At 43.5% G+C, this 21,017-nt stretch overlaps 2 protein-coding genes across 3 annotated transcripts in view; one reads left to right on the top strand and one right to left on the bottom strand.

The window, feature by feature from the left end:
• Ubn1 (ubinuclein 1) overlaps positions 1–5,947 on the bottom strand; it is a 35,351-nt gene extending 29,404 nt beyond the window's left edge. The window contains 2 exon segments of one of the 2 annotated variants that reach the window (NM_001106977.2): positions 1,232–1,519; positions 5,188–5,947. In NM_001106977.2, coding sequence (NP_001100447.2) covers positions 1,232–1,480 — 249 coding nt within the window. In that variant the 5' untranslated portion in view covers positions 1,481–1,519; positions 5,188–5,947. 2 annotated transcript variants of the gene reach the window in all.
• Positions 5,948–6,104: 157 nt separating this feature from the next.
• Positions 6,105–21,017, top strand: part of Glyr1 (glyoxylate reductase 1 homolog) — a 35,470-nt gene continuing 20,557 nt past the window's right edge. The window contains 5 exon segments of the mRNA NM_001007800.3: positions 6,105–6,159; positions 7,138–7,174; positions 8,102–8,181; positions 19,046–19,184; positions 19,615–19,854. Coding sequence (NP_001007801.1) covers positions 6,122–6,159; positions 7,138–7,174; positions 8,102–8,181; positions 19,046–19,184; positions 19,615–19,854 — 534 coding nt within the window. The 5' untranslated portion in view covers positions 6,105–6,121.

Genomic DNA, 21,017 nt, shown 5'->3' on the forward strand with positions numbered 1-21,017 from the left:
TAGTAACACAGTGTGCTACTTGGTTTTTCTGTTTGTTTTTTGTTTGATTGGTTGGTTTTCCAGCTTGCCACAAGCTAGAGTCATCTTAGAAAAGGGACCTCAACAGAAAAAACACAACCTTCAGACTGGCCTGTAGGCAAGTCTGTGGGAATATTTTCTTGGTATGGCTGATGTAGGAATGACCCATTCTGGGTGGTGAGACCCCTGGGCAAGTGGCCCTGGGTTGTACAAGAAGGTAAGTAAGCAAGCCAAAAGAATCGAGCCAATAAGCAACACTTTTTCATAGTTCCTATTTTTGTTCCTGCCTTAACTTCCCTTCAGGATAGACTGTAGGCTATAAGCTGAAATAACACTTTCCTCATCCCCAACTTGATTTTGATTTCTATGTTCATCATGGCAACAAAAGCAAACAGAGAAAGACAGTCTCTCTAAAATATATAAAAACACACACGCTTCTTTAAAAAGTTAACAACTGGCTAATGCTGTAACAATTGAAGATAGGTGCGCATCATAAGATTCTTGGCACTTGTTGTCAAGCCCGATGCCCTGAGTTCTATTCCCAGGTCCTACATGACGGAAGGAAAGCACTGACTCCCACAAGCTGGGCATTCACGCTCTCCCTCTCTCTCACTCTGTCTCGCTCTCTCCCTCTCCATTACAAATAAGTAAATATTTTAAAAATGAAAAAAGGAAAGAAAAGAAAAAGGAAACATCAGTTAAAAATCATTTGAAGAAACTAAACTGATTTTCAAACAGCTTGAAGCTCACAAAGTCAATTCTGGCATAGGAAGCAAGCAAGCAAAAGCAGATTTCTACACATCCAAACCCAGAGACCACTCGAGAGAGACACTGCTGTTCAGAAATGATTAGCAGTGTGGGTATCCTTCTGTCTGTCCTTCTGCCAGAGTGGGCATAGGAAAAGCATGCAACACTGCAATCATCAAAAGAATGATCTCATGAGTCATATAAAAATATTCGCGCCAAAAAAAGGCGCTACTTTTTAAATTTATATAGTTAGTCATATAGTCATAACTCAAACTAGCTTTGGATATGTCAAATATTTCTCTCTAGCGTAAGTCAGGAAGATTTCTAAAAGAATTTTCTTCCTTCCCATCCAGCGCTGGCTCTAGGTGAGTGAAATGAGTGTGGAGCAGCCTCGCTTCCCCATAGAAAGACCCGTGTGAACATATTGGTAGATTCCCGTTAGGTCTGCAGAGCAGCCAGAATGTACCTTATCTCCAGGATGAAGGCCTTTCACCTTTCCGCGGGTGTTCTTCACCAGCTCTGGGTAGAAGAACTCTGGACAGCGCTTGTGATCGGGTTCGAAGAGAGTGAGTGTAATCCGAACAGCCGCTGCAGCTGGCTCGCAGTCTTGATGCTGCTCTGTTCCTCCAACCTCCTCTTTCCTGGACTTCTTTAACAATGCAGGATTCAAAGAACCTGGGAGAGAGGTGAACTGGACCCTGTGGGGCTCCGACATGGCTACCAACAAGTCTTAGCAGGTGTCACTGCATGGTTTCTGCAAACATTGAAGAGAAGGGCCAGGTCAAACCAAAATAACAAAGATAGACATTTTCAAAATAACAAAAATAGACATTTCCTTGTCAGTTACTCAGTTTTTAAAAAATTTCACTGTCAAGAAGAATCCATTGATAAATTATAACTGCTTTAACTCGTTTAAGCAAACAGTTTCAAATATAAATTTTTTCTATTTTAGAAATCATCTTACACACACAATTCAAGTCAAAAAGTTTATGTATCAATGCAGTCAAAACTTGGGTTTTGTTGCATGTTACTTATTTCTTTTGTACCTAGAAAGCCCTTTATAAACAGATCACATGGAAGAAATCACCTAGTCAGTCTATTAAAGAGTTTTCACTTTTAACTCCAATCCATGGTGAACTTACTGGCTCTAACTTAATCTTTTCCAGTAGCAATTACAACACCAACCTCATATATTTATGGCATGTCTAGAAGCTGTGTAATATTAATCAAATACTTGAGAGAATGTTTATCTAGTACTGAACTGTCTTGAAAACTCTTACTTTTAGTATCTTGAATTAAAAGTTTGTCTTTATTATCTTTTTAAAAATAATAATTAGATTTTAGCCATTTCAGATCAATTTTAGAATCATTTTTGCAAGTCCCTTCCAAAATGTGACTGTACTTTGCAAAAATGATTCACAAATATGAATTCAGGGTAATTTATGACAATGTTGTCATAAAAATGTGATGCAAGACCATATAAGGAAGTTAAAAATATACAAATGAGTTTAAAAAAAAAATCATTCTAGCCAAGTGCACACTTTTAATCCCAGCACTCAGAGGATTGAGGCAGCATCCTGTAATCAGGACTACATAAAGAGACCCTGCCTTAAAAAAAAAAAAAAAAAAAGTCATTCTAGTCAGACAGCAAAGACATAACTCATAAAATAGATACCCTGTGCAGAGTTTATCAACATGTACTAGGACACTCTACAAAGGACCCTAAAAGAAACTCCAAGGGCCTCAGGTCATTGCTGGAAATTCACCTGGCTGTGAAAATAAACCTGAATTGAAAATTAGAGGCTTAAAGGCTCCCCACTGAGAGAGGAAGTACAATCTTACTGCAAGAAATGGGTCAGTAAGTCACTCAACTGATGAAGGAAGTAGCCAAAATTTTTAAAATGTAGCTTCTTTCAGTCCATGCACGTAGCCAGTAACAATGTTCCTATCAGCTACAAAAGTCTGTGCAAGTCTGTGCCAACAAGTAGACAGGACTAAAGGATAAAGTAAGTCCACCTACTAACTCTTAGAAGCCAGATTTTGGTTAAGCTTTATGATCATGTTCATGATCTAGGGCATTTGAAAAATTTAAGACAGTAAGATATGCTAAAGGCCATGTTAAACGTACACATTTAATTCCAAATGCTTAAGAAAATGTAAATTGTAAAGTCCATAAAAGAATGTAGGGGTTGAGGATTTAGCTCAGTGGTAGAGCGCTTGCCTGGCAAACGCAAGGCCCTGGGTTCCCCAGTTCCGGAAAAAAAAAAAAAAAGAAAAAGAAAAAAAAAAGAATGTAAATTGTATTTATATAATTAAATTTATGAGTGCTAGGGGTTGGGGATTTAGCTCAGTGGTACAGCGCTTGCCTAGCAAGCTCAAGGCCCTGGGTTCGGTCCTCAGCTCCAGAAAAAAAAAATTTTATGAGTGCTTTTGATCTTGGAAAGAGCTTCCTATAAGGTTTACAAATTTACCTCTTTAGAATTATGAAGTAATTGGGAGATGGTACACCATGCAGCACTTGGGAGACAGAGGCAGGTGGCGTTTGAGGCTAGACTGGTCTATATGGAGTTCTAGAACAGCCAGGACTACAAAGAAAAACCACCCTACCTCGGAAGAAACAAACGAATGAACAAACAAAAGAAATATGAAACAAACCAGGAAAGAAGTGTCTGAGAATTAAGAAGAGAAATCACTTTAAAATATGTTAGAGAATTTAATTAACTTGATCTGAAAGAGTTGATTAAGAAAATTTAATCTATTTAACTTTTTAGGTGCTATCTCTAAGCTTTGTTCAAGTTTAAGTAATTTTTATTTTCACATGCATTCATATGAGAGAGAGAGAGAGAGAGAGAGAGAGAGAGAGTGTGTGTGTGTGTGTGTGTGTGTGTGTGAAAACTTAGAGGAGTTGATTCTTTCATTTCGTCATGTGGGTTCCAGAGATTGAGCATAGGTCTTCAGGCTTAGAGGCAGACACCTTACCTGTTGAGCCATCTTACAAACCCTCACATAATTTTTTGTCATATAAATTCTTAAATTTGTAAATAAAACACTAAGGAAAATTTACAAGTCTTAAAAATAGCTAAGGATGTATGTAGTTCATCAAAATGCTTTCCTTGTACACTGGAGGCCCTGGGTTCAATCCCCACACTGGGATTAAATTAAAATTAAATTAAATTAATATGGGAATGGTAATATACACCTGTAATACAAGCATTGTGGAGGTAGAGAAAGGAGGATAAGTTTAAAATCACTCTTGGACATACAAGAAGTTGGAGGTCAGCTTGTATTGTATGAGACCCTGTCTCTAAATAAAATACAAAAAGGAAAAAAGCCCCACAGAATAGGTTTTAAATACTCGGAATTAATAGAATATTAGTATGCTACACAGGAAAAATTCTTCTCTTTATAAAGCAGATTATGAGATTATGGGTCAGTGGTGGTGGGCAGATCTTTAATCTCAGCACTCAGATTGAAGTCAGCCTGACCCACAAGGAACTCCAAGACAGCCAGGGCTACATAGAGAAATTCTGTCTTGAAAAACAAAACAAAAAAACATATTATACAAAAGCTTATTTCCAGATATTCCCAGGGACTATTTTATATTTTTGTTATCATAAATACATTCCTTTTAACCATTTTACTTTTGAATTGACTACCAATAAAACAGAAAAATTTGTATGCTAATGTTTCCATTGATTTCTTTTCCTATTTAGTGGTTTTTCTCTATTGTAAAATGCAAGGTTTTATTACCTACAGAAATGACAATTTTTCTTTTACATTTATTTTTGTTTCTTATCTTATTTCATTAACTAGTATTTCCAGGACATTAGACAATGTATCCTTTGTTCTATTCCTGACTTTAATGGGATTACTGCTAAATCTACTTGTAAAGATTAACATTTAAAGACAAATTGTTACAATATTCTTTAATTCCTTGAAGTTAGAAACACTAAGTTAAGAATATCTGTTAAATTATGTAAAATTTTAAGTACACTTTAAACGGTCAGTTTGTGTTTAAATTAACATAGTGTAAATGACGGTCTCTGCAACTAATCTGTGGTACTTCTTCCAAGGGAAAACAGGCTGGAGTCAATCCAAGGCAATCACCCAGCTTCTCCATCACACCATTCTCCCGGAACAATTCACAACCAAAGCCTCTCTACAGGGACACTGCTTTGGGGAAAGGGGCGTGAACCCGTCACCTCCCGATCAGGCTTAAGAAAGTAAGTTAGGTCCACCCCGGACTCAGACTCCCTGCTGTCTTTTTCTGGGAGTGAGACTTTCTTGCTCAAAGTCAAGCTTCAACCAGGTCTACGGAAGTTAGGGCAGCCGCCCTGCCCTTCGGCAGGTACCAGTTCCCACTACGCAGTCATCTGTCTTCCAGCTGTCAAAACTTCTTGCAAAGTGTCACACACTACTTACGAAGGCTAACGCGGGAGGCTGGACCAGACCGCGGCGCACACCGTTGTCCCCAGAGCCGACCCGGGCCGCAGACGTCCCCCCGTGGCGGTCCTCATGCCGGCCCGGGACCCTGGGCTGCGGCGCGGCTCAGCGGCCCGCTCCCGAGCGCTGCAGGCGGGCGCGCGGAGAGCCCGCGCCGCGGCCCATGGCCGGGTCCCCAGTCCGCGGGAAGGAAGCCTCTCGACAAACTGCCGCTTTCTCTCGTCAGCCAGCGGGGGGAGCCGAGATATGCCAAGTCCACGTCCAAGAAAACAAGTCGGGCGACGCCGAGGACGCTTGGCGGGGACGCCGCTCCGGAAGCCTACTGTCCAGCTGGGCGCTCCTCAGCAGTCTGGAGCTCCCGCCCCGAGCGCGGGCTCGCGGGCAACCAGGGCCTCTTCGGCCCGGGGCTTGGACCGAGACTGGCTTCCAGGCCGCACCAGGGTCAGTCAGGGCAGCACCCGGACTTCAACACCCATCCGCCCGGCACCTCAGGCTCGGAAACGGCCCGGGGCCCGCGCCTGTCTAACGGCCGTAACGGAAGCAGCAAGAAAGACTGGAGAGGAGTCTAGAGTCCCGGAAGCGAGCGGGTAGCACAGTCGGCTCCCTTTCGCGCTAGTCCGGCCGCGCCGCCTCCGCCGCCGCTGCTTTGGACCGCGGATGCTTCGTTGTCACGAGCCGGGGGGTGGGGGGCTAGGAGCTTGGAGTCTCTGGGCTTCGACGCGCTGAGAGCGCGGCGCTCAAGTCACGTGCCTCCGAGCAGTCCAATGAAGGACCGCGGCCCGGTGACGCCAGCGCATCCGCTTGGCGGATGACAGCAAGCACCCGTCACGTGGTTAGGCCAACTCCAATGGGCGGTGCCGCGGCGACCTGAAGTTCCCGGCTGCCCGTGCGGCGGCGGTGGTTGGGTGGTAAGATGGCGGCTGTGAGTCTGCGGCTCGGCGACTTGGTGTGGTGAGTCCTGGCCACCAGAGCTGAACGAAAGACGGCGCGAAGCTGCTTTTCCTGGTCGCAGGGTTGGCAGCTGGCCCAGGAGTTGTTTTATTATGAGCTCCGGACGGCAGAGCGTGGGGAAGAGGAGGTGCCGCCGCGGTGTGAACGACGCTTGAGCGGAAGAGGCTGTCCGGTCCCCGGGGGACCGAGGCCGAGAGGGGCCGCGGCGGTCCCTGCTCTGAACCCCGAAGCCATCCCAGAGGAGGGTTACGGCTTTAGAACCCGGGCTCCGGCTGCCATTGCAGAGAACTCTGGCGTGGCATGAAGTCCCAGGGTCTCTCCGTAGCTCCCAGCTCTATACTTGCGAGAAATAGAGCTGTCCATACCCGCGTTCGGTTGGGACAGACGTGGGCTCGAGGCTTGGCTGCAGGTGGCGAAATCCAACTGCCCGGCGCTGCCCCGTGAAGAAACCGAGGGGAGGGGGACTTCTCCTTTGCAAATGATGGCAAGGCGGTGACCAGTGCCTTTCCTATTCCTTGTGTCCCCGACAACAGCCAGAACCAAGAGTGACCATTGTCTCCTTGGAACTGCGTAGTTTCCCGACCTAGAGGAAGGTTTCCATGATTATTAGTCAAAGGAAAGCCGATCTTCGGGTGCATTAAACCAGTCTTAGGGAAAGTCTGTTTACAGAGAGAAGTTTCCAACACTCACTGGGAGGTACCAGACCAGTGACTCTTAATGGTTTTGTTATTCTATAGTCCTTCTTAGGGGAAGAGAGCACAGATCTCAGGCACATATAAATACAGTTCTGTACTCATGTGTGAGGGCCTTGAGCCCAGCTGTGGAAGGCTCATTAAGAACTCTGGTTTGCCTGCTTTTGTTCTGGCCTTTGTAAGCGCCAGCCTAGAGTTAGGAGCAGAAATTGCTTGTTGAGTGGGCTGAAGAAGATGGACTGGCTTTTCCAGGGCAAGTTCTGACTGTTTGTTTTATTTTCTCTAGGGGGAAACTGGGCCGGTATCCTCCCTGGCCGGGAAAGGTAAGTGCGTTGCCACTATTAAAAGAAGACAGCTGAAGGTGAAGTTAAGGGAGTGAAATAATGTGTTGAATTTCCTTCATTCTCTAACACTGACTTAAAATGGACTTATTCAGATAAAGCTTAGTGTTTTGCCTCTAATTATCACTCAGTTTTGAACGTTATAACCCGTGCTTAATATGAAGTAATCATTTCAGTCACATGGCTTGTGAACTTTGTTGTTTTTTATCTTGGAAATCAATTGTGATCAAAATATAGCATGCTAAAAATCTAAGAGAGAAGAAACAGATTCTCCAGGAAGAGGGAAGTCTAAATGTAGGTTAGTGAAAAGCTGAAGTATTTTTGTCCCGACTAAGTTTAAATCTTCTTCCCCTGTTACCATATGTGCTGCTCCAGTACATCTCTGCAGAAGATGCCATTCCAGACTTTTCAAGAGGTGGTCCATCATAGCGTTCCAAATGTTCTGGTTTTTTTAGTCTTGCTAGGAATCCAGGAAATGTCTGAAGAATCTTTGCAACATAGTGCTTCCTGTGCCTCGGTGGTCCTTTAATTTCACTATTTCCTGTCTTAACTCGTGCTACCCACGACAAAAGTATTTTAAAGAATGTTTTTTGTTTGTTCATTGTTCACATCACATAGAAGGAGGGGTGATATTCCTGTTAGTCAACTGTTTCTACACCGTGAGCCATTGTAGTAAGAACTATCTATTGAACAGTACACTATCTGTATGGAGAAATTAAAGAATATTTGCACATTTCTTCATATCACAACAGCAGAGTCCCATGTATGGGACAAGTATAGAGCCTTAGTTTGTTTTTGGACATTGTCCCTTCTCAGATCTTTGGCTTTTCAGCCTCACTAGAGCTATGGGGAGTTAACTTTCCCACTGAACTACTGTATTCTCACACCTTTTCTCTTTCTCTCCTTCAGATTGTTAATCCACCCAAGGACTTAAAGAAACCACGTGGAAAGAAATGCTTCTTCGTGAAGTTTTTTGGAACAGAAGATCAGTGAGTAGTAGTCCCTGGGAGCTCCATGTTGCTTTTGGGTCCCCCCCCCCCGCCCCCCAGTCTAAGCTGCTTTGTGGGTGTTCTAAGGCTCCTTAGTTCAGGCTTACTACAGAGTGTGAAAAATGGTACCTCATTCTAGCTTTATGCTTAAATAAAAGGTGGTGTTCTTATCTAGCAAAAATTATTCTGACGCCAATGGTTGTGTCTTTCCTTCAGGTAAGAACCAGAGTTGATAACTTCGTATATAGCATAAGCACACTGAAGTTAGTTTCTTGTATCTTTGCTTTATCAACAGTTCCTGTTTCTCTTTCTCCCTCTCTCCCCCCCCCCTCATCAATTTTTAAAAGTGTTCTGTAGCCTTGGGGACAGAACCGAGAGCCTTGACCATTTCAGGCAAGCCATTGACCCCTGAGTTACGTGCCCAGTTGGTTTTATTTTAATGACCATGTAGTGTAGTCTGAGTTACATTGAAAGGTAAGGTGTTGTTTGATAAAAGTACTTGTTTAATCCTGTTCTCATTTGTAAAACAGTGTAACTTACTGTGTCATTGCAATTACAAAGCTTTATTTCCCGGTGTGTGCTGAACTGGAAAAATCTAGGACCATTACTGTGAGGGTTGACTACAGACAGCCGTCTGAACAGTTACACTGAAGAAAGAATGTGTACTGAGTTGGATTTACAGTGGTTTGTTTAGCTTTCTCCTTAACACAGGACGGCTGCCTGATTCTAGCTAGGTAACTTGGTTTCTTTAAGCAGTTGTTTCTATACTTACTACTGTTTTAAGAAAGTGATTTTTTTTTTCCTTCTAAATAGTCCCTTATAAATTGCTTCACACATTCAGTAGTTTGTGTCAGAGTGCTCCTCAGGTTTTCAGTTTACATAGTATGTTGACCTTAACAATACAGATATACCCTGCCCCCATTTCCTTTTCATAGGCCAGCTTACCAGCTTTGTGGTGGCAGTATTTCAAGGAAGACTGCCCTGAGTTTTGAGCAGAGCTGTGAAGAGGGAATGCTGTTCAGTGTCATAAATTAAGACTGGACTACAACTCAGTGGTCAAGCACTTGTCTAGCATGTATAAAGCCTCACGTTTAATTCCCATTACCACCACTCACCAAAGGAAAGGAAAGGAAAGGAAAGGAAAGGGGAAAGAGGAAAGGAGAAAAAGGAAAAAGGAAAAGGGAAGGAAAAGGAAAAGAAAGGAAAGGAAAAAGGAAAAGGAAAGGAAAGAAGAAAGGAAAAAGGAAAGGAAAGGAGGAAAAGTGTTCTTGCCATAGACTACTTAAAGAAAACTGTTGGTTATATTGCATATGAGTCAGCATTCCACAGTGCTAGGTGCTGAAGGGATTCCTAGGACAGTGAATATTGTTATAGTCCTCACTTTTGGGATCTCAGTAAGGGAACAAGGTTTAATAGTTCAGCTGGGATTGTGTGCAGAAGAGGGTCAGGTCAGTGGAGAGCAGCAGTGCTAGGAAAGCTAGAAGACAAGATAGAAATCCAGTTCCAAAACATGCATAGAGTTTGAATGATTGAGAACAAAATGGTAATGTGGATCCTGTTAGTCTTGGTGCCATGGGGAAAAAGAAAGGGGTTCCTTGCCTAGCATAGTAGGGAGTAACGGGCTGTGTTAGTGACCATATCATAAGGATGGATAAATGAGGACATGTCTGAAAGAACTATAGGAACTCATTCATTTTATTTGAGGTCTGAAAGCCATTATTTGATTTTTTTTTTAATGCTAAAATTATAGAAGGTTAAAGTGGTTTCCCTCTACACAAAATACTAGAACTAAGACATGGAAAGTTGGAGTTGCATAAACCCAGCACCTAGTGATAAAGGGCATATGCTGAACACATACATAACTACCTGCTGCTGGTAGTGAAGATGGCTGTGGTTTCTGGAAAATAAGCGCTCTTGAGTATGCAGCAAGTGGCTATAGGGCAGCTAGTAGCTAGAAATGACGTTAAGTGTCTTAGGCCCTTTGATGGAGTTCCACGTAAAAACATTTTAAAAGGGTTCATGGTGAAGCTTAGTGGTATAGTAAATGTTTAGATTCATCAGGCCCTGGGTTCAATGCCCACTACTTTCCAGATGAGACCCACTGTGGGACTCAAATGTTTGTTTTGGTTGGTTGGTTGGTTGGTTGGCTGTTTTAGGTGAGCAGTGAACAAATGATAAGAACCTGCAGCACTGCTTTGGAGGACTGCTTTCTGGGTGTTCAGTGTTAAGGCGGGTTCATTTAGGGTCAGTGTACAATCTTTAGCAGTGAGATCTCCAGCTTAGCTGGTGGCAGCACAGTACTTGGAGAAATAGCTTTGGATGTGCTGTCTGCCTGGCACATGTCAGATAACTGGTCCTACCTGCTCTGATTTGAGCAGGCCGTTTCACTTTCCTTAGCTGCTGTCTTCTTGTAGGAACGCTTTGTGAGGAAAAGCAGCATTACTGCTGACATGAAAGATACATTTTCTACCTTTGTACTAGAATACACTGTGCAGTTTAGCTATGTTTCCCAGAAGACCAGATAGAGCAAGTTAAGATCCAGAGAAGGGACGTGTTAGACAGAAGAGTAGGGCTCATCATTACTGTTGGGAAGGAAAGCAAAGCCTGGAAAAGCACGGTCAGGAGTTAGGTACTAGCTGGTAGCCTTCAAGAGTTCTGCAAGAGGCACCCCACTTAGATTGAATGTTGTGTAACTGTTCAAGAGCAGCACAATGACTCCTATGTGAGGTATAGACAAATGATGACTGAATTTTTTTTAGAGATAAGAACTGTTTTCTAAAAGGCAAATATATCTGTGGCTGTGATGGGTCCTTCAAGACTGACATTAAGAATGAGGGTAAGTGTGACCCTGGCTCATCCTGTGTTGAAGACTTCATCAATGATTGGACCCTGGCCCAGGGAATGGAGCCCAACCCATGGTGTTCTTAAATTCCTAAGACACGTAAGATTGAGTCAGATACACTTGGTTTCAAAATTGATACGTGCCAGGCGGTGATGCCACATACCTTTAATCCTAGCAAGGGGAGGCAGAGGCAGGCAGATGCCTATGAGTTTGAGGCCAGCCTGGTCTATATAGCAAGTTCCAGGACAGCAAAGGCTACACAGAGAAACCCTGTCAGAGTGGGGAGTGGAGATTGACACATAAATTGATGGAAAAATATATATGTGATTGTTTTCTATATTAGCAAGGACCTTTATTACAGAGGACACTGCATAGCCTCTTGTGTAAGATATTAATATATGATGATTCTAGATAGATGGTTCAGCCATTAGGAACACTTACTGCTTGCTCTTGCAGAGGACCTGATTTGGTTCCCAGCACTCAATCAGGTAACCCTCTGGCTTTCAAGGATGCCTGTATGCAGGTACTACACATTACCTCCCATGGCACACACACACATGTACATAAATAAAAAAGAAAATATTTAAGTATGATGATGATCCTAAAGTTTTAGACATCTAGCTTTTCCTTCCCTTTCTTACCAAAACATCTAACAAATTATGTTGGCATGCCACAGTTAGGAATAGGGGGCCAAACCTGTCTCATCAGGCCTCTGTCTTGAGGACAGGACTTAATGTGATGTAGTCTGCTCTCCAAGACACAACTTTCCACACTTATTTTAAAATCCAGTGGTGAAAAATAACTTCTGCATGGCTTTGTTAACTCTACTATGACCACAGTTAAACATGAAGAACCAATGAGTGGGAGTCCACCTTGGACAAGTCTGTCCCTTGGTTGCTGCTCACTAAGGAGATGAGGCTCAGAGTTTAATTTTTTTTTTTTTTTTTTTTGGTTCTTTTTTTTTCGGAGCTGGGGACCGAACCCAGGGCCTTGCGCTTCCTAGGTAAGCGCTCTACCACTGAGCTAAATCCCCAGCCCCAGAGTTTAAATTTTTGATCAGACATTAGAGAGCTCCATGGTTTGTAGCAGTTGCTGCTCTCCTGGAATACTGTAGTTGGTACCCAGCATCCATGGTAAGTAGCTCACAGTTAAAACCTATAAATAGGTTCAAATAGTGCCTATTTAACAAAGAAAAGGGAAAAACTCGATCACAGAGATGCAGGTGCTTCCTTGCCATCTCTCTTACTCTAAGCTCAGTCCTCAGAACTCACACTGTGGGAGAAGAGAGCTGCCTTCCTCAACACTAACCTCTACACTAGCCCTTGGTCTTTGTGTCCGCCCACACATACACTTACACAGTTGAAATGTTTTTATTAGATTGTTAGCTGGAAATAGCAAAATGAGAAAGTATTCATTTAGTTTGCATGCACTAAGAGCCACCAGTTCAAAAACACTGTATTTGAAGCTGGAGTCATGCTCAGAGGTCAAGAGTGGTTAGGCCTGGCTGGTACAAGGTGTCTTGAGTCTGTACTAAAGGTGACTCTCCTAGAAAAATATGTGGTTGATGATTAAGAACATACTGGGTTGGAACTCTGTAAGTATGCCTTTATCTTTTTACCTGGTGGTATTGACCAGTTCACTTTTTCTACATCTGATACCATTTAATACTAGTTGGAGAGTTAAGCTAAGTGAGTGCTGAGGTCCCTGTGACAGGGCTGCATGATAGCTGTCCTGAAGAGCATAGATCAGATTCTCCTTCCCAGTAACGGGAGCAGCTCACGTCCAAATAGTGACTCCCTCCATGGCTGATGACAGCACCACAATGAGCGGGTGTCATGGAGTAGAATTATAGAAACTGGCCACAGAGGAGTGGGAACTATTGTTTGATACAAGCAGTACAACTCAAAAGCCTCATCTAGTACTTGAGGATGTTACCAAGTATCCTAGTTAGTTTTCTGTTGCTGTGATCAACACCACAACCAAAAGCGATTTCAGGGTAAGGGTTCTTTCAATCTACTGCCTCCAGGTCTTTGAGGAAAGTCAGACAGGAACCATGGAGGAGTGTTGCTTACTGGCTTGTGCTTATATTCAGCCAGTTTCCTTATACAATCCAAGACCAACTTCCCAGTGGTGGCCCTGCCCACAGTGGGCTGTGCTCCCATATGAACAATCAAGACATTTCTCCATGGCCATGGTTATAAGCCAATCTAGTCTGGATTCTCCTCAGGAAAAGGATCTAAGACATGCTTGGTTGTATCAAGTTGACAATAAAAACTAACCAGGACACACCAAGTTCTAGAAACAAAGTTTTCTAAATCTATCTTTTTTTTCTAAATCTATCTTTTTTTTTTTAAAGATTTATTTATTTACTTAATGTATATCAGTACACTGTAGCTGTCTTCAGACACACTAGAAAAGGACACCAGATCTCATTACAGATGGTTGTGAGCCACTATGTGGTTGCTGGAAATTGAACTCAGGACCTCTGGAAGAGCAGTCAGTGTTCTTAACCGCTGAGCCATCTCTCCAGCCCCCTCTAAATCTATCTTAATTGCAAGTCTTTTGCTGTTTTCTTTTGGTGATGGTGGTGGCGGTGATGATGATGGTATTGTATTTTGTTATACTTGTGGTTTTGAAACAGGTTCTCACTGGATTAGAACTCCTATTCCTTTTCCCTCCACTTCTCTAGTGCTAGTATTACAGCCGTGCATAGCCATGCTTGGCTTTGTTGATATCTAAAGGTAAACTTAACTTGAAGTGAACTAGACATTTCCATATTGCCTTTGTATGTGTGTGTCTGTTTCCCAGTGCCTTCATTTCTGAATAGCTTAAAATTGAACCTTCATCTTCAGCCACTTTCAGTGATTTTTGTTTTGTTTTAAGACAACTATAAAAATGGTTTTCTAAGCACTACTCACACATCGGGATGGAAGAGGGGACCCATGTAATCTGACACGGGTCTTCTGTGATACCTTTTTATAGGCCGTGCCCATGTGGCCCTATTGTTGGGTGCTTCCATTTCAAAGCTCCAACCCAGGTCCTTCTGTCTAAGCAGTGGATGAGACACATGTATGGGGTTGTCATACGGTTTTCCACTTAAGGAGAAAGCAGCTTCAAAATATGGAAATTTTTATTTAAGTGAAGTAACCTGAGAATGGCTTAGTGGCAGGTCTATGTTGCATTTGAAGAGTTTGTGTGAAATATGACAAGACACCAAGGAGCATGCTGTGGGCCATGTCAGATGTGTTCACAGCAGTAGCCAGCCTGAGTTCCCACTACCTCAGGCCTCTAAACCAGAAGGTCTGGGGCAGCACCTTCCCCGCAGCTGGAGTGGTAAAGTTTACATAAGGCCTTGGAGAGTGGTTTACATAAAGTTTACATAAAGGCCTTGGATGTTGGTGTTTTGGACTCAGGATGAAGTAGAGATGCTAATTTTTTTAATGACTTTGAAAAGAATAAAGCAATTCCATGTTTTTGTTCTTGTCTTTTAACCATTCAGGTAAACTAATTTCTTTTGGTGGGGGAAGGTGGCATTGGCTTATTGAGATGGTTTCTCTGTGTAGCTTTGGCTGTCCTGGAACTCACAGAGATCCACCTGCCTCTGCCTCTGAGTGCTGGGATTAAAGATGTGGCAGCCACCACCACCATCTGGCTAACTAGTTTCTTGTTTGTCTGTTTGGTTTGGTTTGTTGTAGGTTTGGTTTTTTTTTTTGTTTGTTTGTTTTGTTTGTTTTTTTTTTTTTTGGTTCTTTTTTTTTTCGGAGCTGGGGACCGAACCCAGGGCCTTGCGCTTCCTAGGTAAGCGCTCTACCACTGAGCTAAATCCCCAACCCCTTGTTGTAGGTTTTAGTTTATGTGGTTTGAGTAGGGCTTGAGACAGGGCCTCACTATGTAGTCCTAACTGGCCTGGAACTCAGGATCAGTGCCATTGCCTCAGTTGCTCAGAGGAAAGGCGTGTGCCTACACACACAGCTCACGGTGCACCACCCTAGAAATATTGTGCAGGATCAAGGGGTTGTGTGTCCCTTTGTGTAGCTCGTAGCTTACTATACATAGTGCTTTTTACATTTAATGGAATATCTGAATGGGTAGCCAGCCTCGCAGATTGCCAGTTTGTTTTTTTCCATCATTTACTATCACAATGTGTAACTAACTCTACTGTACATAAAAGCAAAGCTTCATACTTTAGGCACAGACCCGAATAAGCTTGATTTTTTTTTTTTTTTTTTTTTTTTTTTACTTCCCAGCCCATGGCAAAGTGGTAAATGGATACAGCCTCTTCTGGGTCCTGGGAAAAGGTTGTGAGGCAAATCACAGGTTATAGCTCATCACAAGTACAGAAACAAAAACTACCATGCGAGTGAGTCTTCAGCTTATTGGTATGGCACATGGCTAGCATGTAGGATGTGCGTTCACCCTAGCACACCCCTAAAAGGTCTGAAAACCCATTACCATTACAAGAGGTAGGGATGTGACTCAGTTGGTTGAGTTCACTTGTCATTGCACAGTGCTAGTTTTGATTCCCTTCATTATATCAGGTGTGATATAAACACATATAATCGTAATCCTAGAACTTGGGAGGTCAAAATAAAAGGACCAAAGGTTTACGGTCATTCTCGGTTACATGCAGAGTTTGAAGCTAACCTGAGCTACCCGAGACCCATGCTTCTAAAAATTAAAATTAGTGTGGCAACACATACCTTTAATCTCAGCACTTGGAATGTAGAGGCAGGCAGATCTCTTGAGTTCAGGGACAACCTAGTCTATGGTCTGTGTACCAAGTTCTAGAAAAGCCAGGGCTACATAATGTCTTTTTTTCTTTCTTTTTAGCTTAAGGCCAGTTATGATGTACACACCTTTAATTGCAGCATTTGAGAGACAGAGGCAGGCATTTGAAACTAGCCTAATCTACATAGTGAATTCCAGACCAAGCTCCCTACCATTAATTAATTTATTTATTAATTACAATTTTTTTAAAAATGTTAAAGAGTTATCCAGCCAGGGGACTGGAGAGATTGTCAGTGATTGAGTGCTGGCTCCTCTTCCAGAGGACCTGAGTTTGATTCCCAGTGCAGCTCACAACCTCTGTAATTCCAGTTCTAAGGAATCTGACACCACTTTCTGGCCTCCAAGAGTAGTATCAGGCACACAAGTGATATACCAACATACATGAAGACAAAACATCCAAACATACGAACTAAAATAAGATAAAAAATTACCCAGCTGAGCATTTTACTACCTCTTTGCCCACTGTCAGGCAGTCATTCTGCCCCTAAAAATGACTGTAAGGTGGCAGCATCACTTACCGTTAACTAGAGAACACCAGTTTCCTGCAGCCTACACTGCTGTTCTTCCAGGATAGAGGTGTTGCTGAAGTACCGGCTAAAAGACATCAAGTCTAAAGCAGGCTTCGCTGTGTGACCACTACAGAACACATTTTGTTCTGATGGCTGAAGGGATTCAGGCGCATTGTGCTTTCTAGAGGTAATCCTTCTGTGCTCTGGTGAGCTGGTATTTTATTGACTGTATTTCTGATTATCCAGGTCATTTGGTCAGTTTTGGAGATTAACATTTCTTGCTTTTATCTTATCAAAGTCCTGTTTGTATTGTCGGTTCATTTGAACGTTTCAAAGGTCACTGCGTTAGGAGGATTCAGAGTAGTCTCTCAGAGTCCCCTCTAGAAGTGAGTAGGATTCTGTGTGTTCTTCCTTCTTACAGAAGTCAAAAAAATGGGTTCGGTCCCCAGCTCCGAAAAAAAAAATGGAGGCTGACTTACTGGCATTCTTCCATAGAAGTCCTCACCTTTGCTTTTTCTGGCAATCAGGTTGGTAGGAAGAGGCAGGCATGACAGTACCCAAAAGGAGTGACGGGATTACGGCCTGCAGAGCTTCTAACCCAGTCCTGGAAGACGGACAGTGTGTGTCTTGAGAACCATCTTTAAGCTTTATCCCTGACACTGTGTGGTCTCTGAGCTAGGCCACCAGTTAGTACTGCAGCCCTACTGCCGTCACCTCTGTCCTTAGGACTCAGTAAATACGGGTGAAGAGCTGTGGGTGGGTCCCTAGGGACATTCTGGCCAACATTTAGAGGTCAATACCTTATTTCATGTTTCTTCCCTGTGGGTTGGATTCATGGCTCTTATGTCAGATTGCAAACTCTAGTTGAGCTGGCCACCAGAAAACCTCTTTCCACTGGTAGATAAGGTTGGCACTGTGCCAGAGCCTACTGTCTATCCCTCTGTGTTGTTTGCCTCAGTCATAGGTATCATGTCTGCTCTGGTGTGCTGTCTCAAAATGTGTCCCAGGGCTGCCACATTTGTTCTTGACCTGTCTTCACAATTGTTCCCACAGAACAGAGTGAAAAAAGTGGAGATGGATAAACAACACTTTGGCCGTTATTAGTGAATATTCTCCAACTTTCTCTACAGAAAGAAGCTTTACAGTTATTTTTTTTTCTTTTTTTTTTTAGAGCTGGGGCCTAGGGACCCACCCACATATGTAATTTAACCAGCACTTTGCCAAGCCTGTAATATGTTCTCATTTTCACTTGGATTCCAGAGCATCATTTAGGAAAGCCACAGAAAGCCTACTGCAGCAGACTTGCTCAGGATTCATGACAGGCCAGATACTTCAGAACTAGCAGCTGACTGCTTTTTTTAACTTAAGGTGTTACACATTGGCAGTTAAAATTAACAATAAGAGGAGTTCATTTTGGGGTTGGGGATTTAGATCAGTGGTAGAGCGCTTGCCTAGCAAGCGCAAGGCCCTGGGTTCGGTCCCCAGCTCCGAAAAAAAGAAAAAAAAAAAGAGGAGTTCATTTTGCCTTTCAAAAAGAATGTCATTTAAAGCCTCCTTTTGTGACTGTTGCCCTCATCCCAAAACATAATACGTATGGTTTTGTAGCCATGGATACTGTCATTTAAGAACAAATGTGGCTGCAAATGTCTGAAAGAGCAGCAAACACTTAGATAGTGCATTTGGGGTAGAATGCTCAGTTGGTAGGCAGTTCAATCTCCAGCACCGTGTGTACCAGGAGTAGTGGTGCAGACCTGTGATCCCAGCATTTGGGAGGGGGGAAGCAAAACAATCAGGAGTTCAGGGTCATCCTTAGCTTTGTAAAGTTTAGCCAGTTTACTAAGTTTTACTGAGTCTATGCCAGGTATTGTGGCACACACACCTTTAATTACATTATTCAGGATATGGAAGCAGGCAAATCTCCATTAGTTGGAGGCAAGCCTGATTGTTACCGTAGTGAGACCCTATCTCAAAAGAAAGAAAAGATACATGAGACCTTGCCTTTTTTTTTTTTTTTTAAGTCTGGTATGTGGTGGTGCAGGCCTTTAATCTCAGCACTTGGGAGGGAGAGGCAAGTGGAACTCTGAGTTTGAAGACAGCCAGGGCTACTCAGAGAAACCCTATCTTGAAAAACAAAATTGTATTTCATTAATCTGGTTACATTCCTGACCCTAGGTTGATGGACAGATTTTGTAATCTGATTCAAATAGTTGACTAAATCAAATGTGGTGGTTCACACCTGGAATTCCAGCACTCAAGCAACAGAGATAGGAAGAGGGCCTGGTCTGCATGGTGAGTGACAGGCCAGAGAGAGCCTATATTGAAAGCCTGTCCATAGAGAGAGAATGAGAGTACACAAACAGCTGTTTCCTTGTGTGACAGTGTTGCCATGGTTTATAATGCTTGCAGGTCTCCCTGGCCTTCATGCAGACAATCTACAGGCTTTGCCTGCAGTGAGCAAGTTTCAGGTGTGTGTGGTTGGGTATGGAAAGCCGGTGAATGAGAATGATATGGTGACTTCAATGGAGGAAAGTTCTGACCTGTTGTGGGTCTGTTTGTTTTAAGAAAATATACTTGAGGCTCAAGAGTTAGAGGTGAATGGTTGGTAAGGTTTAGGTCTCTTTTAATTTTCAGCTAAAACAAATGGCATTAAAGCACTCCCCTAGTGAGATGTCAGGAATGTGTTGGCATGGACAGTATGGATGAAACTCTGTTTGTTTCCTACTAGCGCATGGATCAAAGTGGAGCAGCTGAAGCCTTACCATGCTCACAAGGAGGAGATGATCAAGATCAACAAGGGCAAGCGGTTCCAGCAAGCTGTGGATGCTGTCGAGGAGTTCCTCAGGAGAGCCAAGGGCAAAGACCAGGTGAGAGAGAGAGGGGCTGCAGTGGTCCCTCCAACATCAGGCCAGTGGTTTGCATGGTTCTGAGAAGATGGTTTGTGTCAGACACTCCTTTTCCGTGAAATGCCTAGAAGAGGACACCTGTGTCCAGAACTCTGCCCGTGGCTCCCTTTTTCTAAGGCATGTTGTTTTGGGAGGAGTCGCTCACCTTCACAGCACAGGCAAAGAGCTTAGGAGTACAGCCACCTCTCACCTTTGGGGCTGTAGACAAGCGACATGTTTTTCTTTTTTTAAGCTGTCTTTCCAGCACAAAGAGAGGTGAGCAAGGATCCTGTTTCTCAGGGTGCTATGAAGACAATTCACAGAACTGCTGAGAGAACTGTGTGGCCCATGTTGATGGCAGTGGTGATAGTGGCTGTTGTAGTGGTTATCATTATTATTGTTGAACTTTCAGACATCATCTCACACTTCTGCTGATGACAAGAATCGGCGTAATTCCAGTGAGGAGAGAAGTAGGCCAAACTCAGGTGATGAGAAACGCAAGCTTAGCCTGTCTGAAGGGAAGGTGAAGAAGAACATGGGAGAAGGAAAGAAGAGGGTGACTTCAGGCTCTGCAGACAGAGGCTCCAAATGCCTTAAAAGAGCCCAAGAGCAAAGTCCCCGGAAGCGGGGTCGGCCCCCAAAGGATGAGAAGGTTTGTCTTACCGCTTCCGGGACTAGTGTCTTTTTGTGTGTAACCCAGAGCTGTGCTCTTCAGTATGGTCTTGCTCATCTAGTGGGTGTGGAGTCCTCCCCATGTTCTGTAGGCAGAGTGAGAGCAAGATGCAGACAGAGGAGCAGAAGGTGAAGGCAGGAAAGCTGTCTCCTGAGTTGCTCAGGCCAGGGGCAAGGCTAACAAGAAGGAAGGGAAAACACTGTAGAGGTGAGCATGCACTCCACTTGAGGCATGATTCTGGCATGAGTGTCCCTGTGCAGGTAGAGGGACAGGGCAGACAGATTGGCACTGGGTTGCAGAGGACCATTCAGTAAATTCAAGATGGTGGAAGTATTAGGAAGCTGTTTAAGCTGGTTGTTCAGATGGCAGTGTGCCAAACTGGGCCTTAGTAATTGCAAGGTCAGAGAAAGGGGCCTGAAGCCATATAGAAAGCCAGAGTCACAGGTGTACCCATGAGAGGTAGCGTTTCCTGAAAAGAGTCGGGGAGAGGCGTGTCACAGCAGCCCTCCTGTGATTTAGCAACTGGTCATGTGGAAAGGCAGAGATGACAGGATAAGGAACCTTCAGGCTTTACTTCCAGAAGATAGTGTTGCTTCCTACATGATCAAAGGAGAGAGAAGTGGTTCTGTGGCTTTAAGAGGGATTTGGGGTTTGACTTGTCTTTGTTTATGGAACTAAGGGTAGAACCTAGAACTTCATGCATGGTAGACAAGCACTCTACCATTAAACTAGCCTTCGGATCTTTTTTAGTGCGAGACATTTGAAGCACAGCCTAGAAAGTGCTACCATCTTGGAGGGAAAAACAGACTAATCCAACATGAGACTAGGTGAGCTTGTCTCAGAAATGTGTGGAGGGTGCTCAAGAGCAGAGGCTGCACTGCAAAGAAAGTATGTGGTCAGGGCTAATGAAGTTGTGAGTGTGGCCAGATGAAACGAGGAGGAAATGGCACATCTCTTGTTGCCTTCTGGCTAACAGACCTGAGTTTCAAGAAGTGGATGGCCTGTGAATAGTGAGAGCCCCTGGGAGATCTGCAACCATGGTAAAGAAAAAGAAGCCAGAAGAAGCCAGACGGCTGATGGAACAAGATATAAAACCTTGGTGAAATACTAGACTGGCAGGTTCAGACACCAGTGGGACAGGG

This window comes from Rattus norvegicus, chromosome 10 (genome assembly GCF_021556685.1).
Source record: "Rattus norvegicus strain SHRSP/BbbUtx chromosome 10, alternate assembly SHRSP_T2T, whole genome shotgun sequence".
NCBI lineage: Eukaryota > Metazoa > Chordata > Mammalia > Rodentia > Muridae > Rattus > Rattus norvegicus.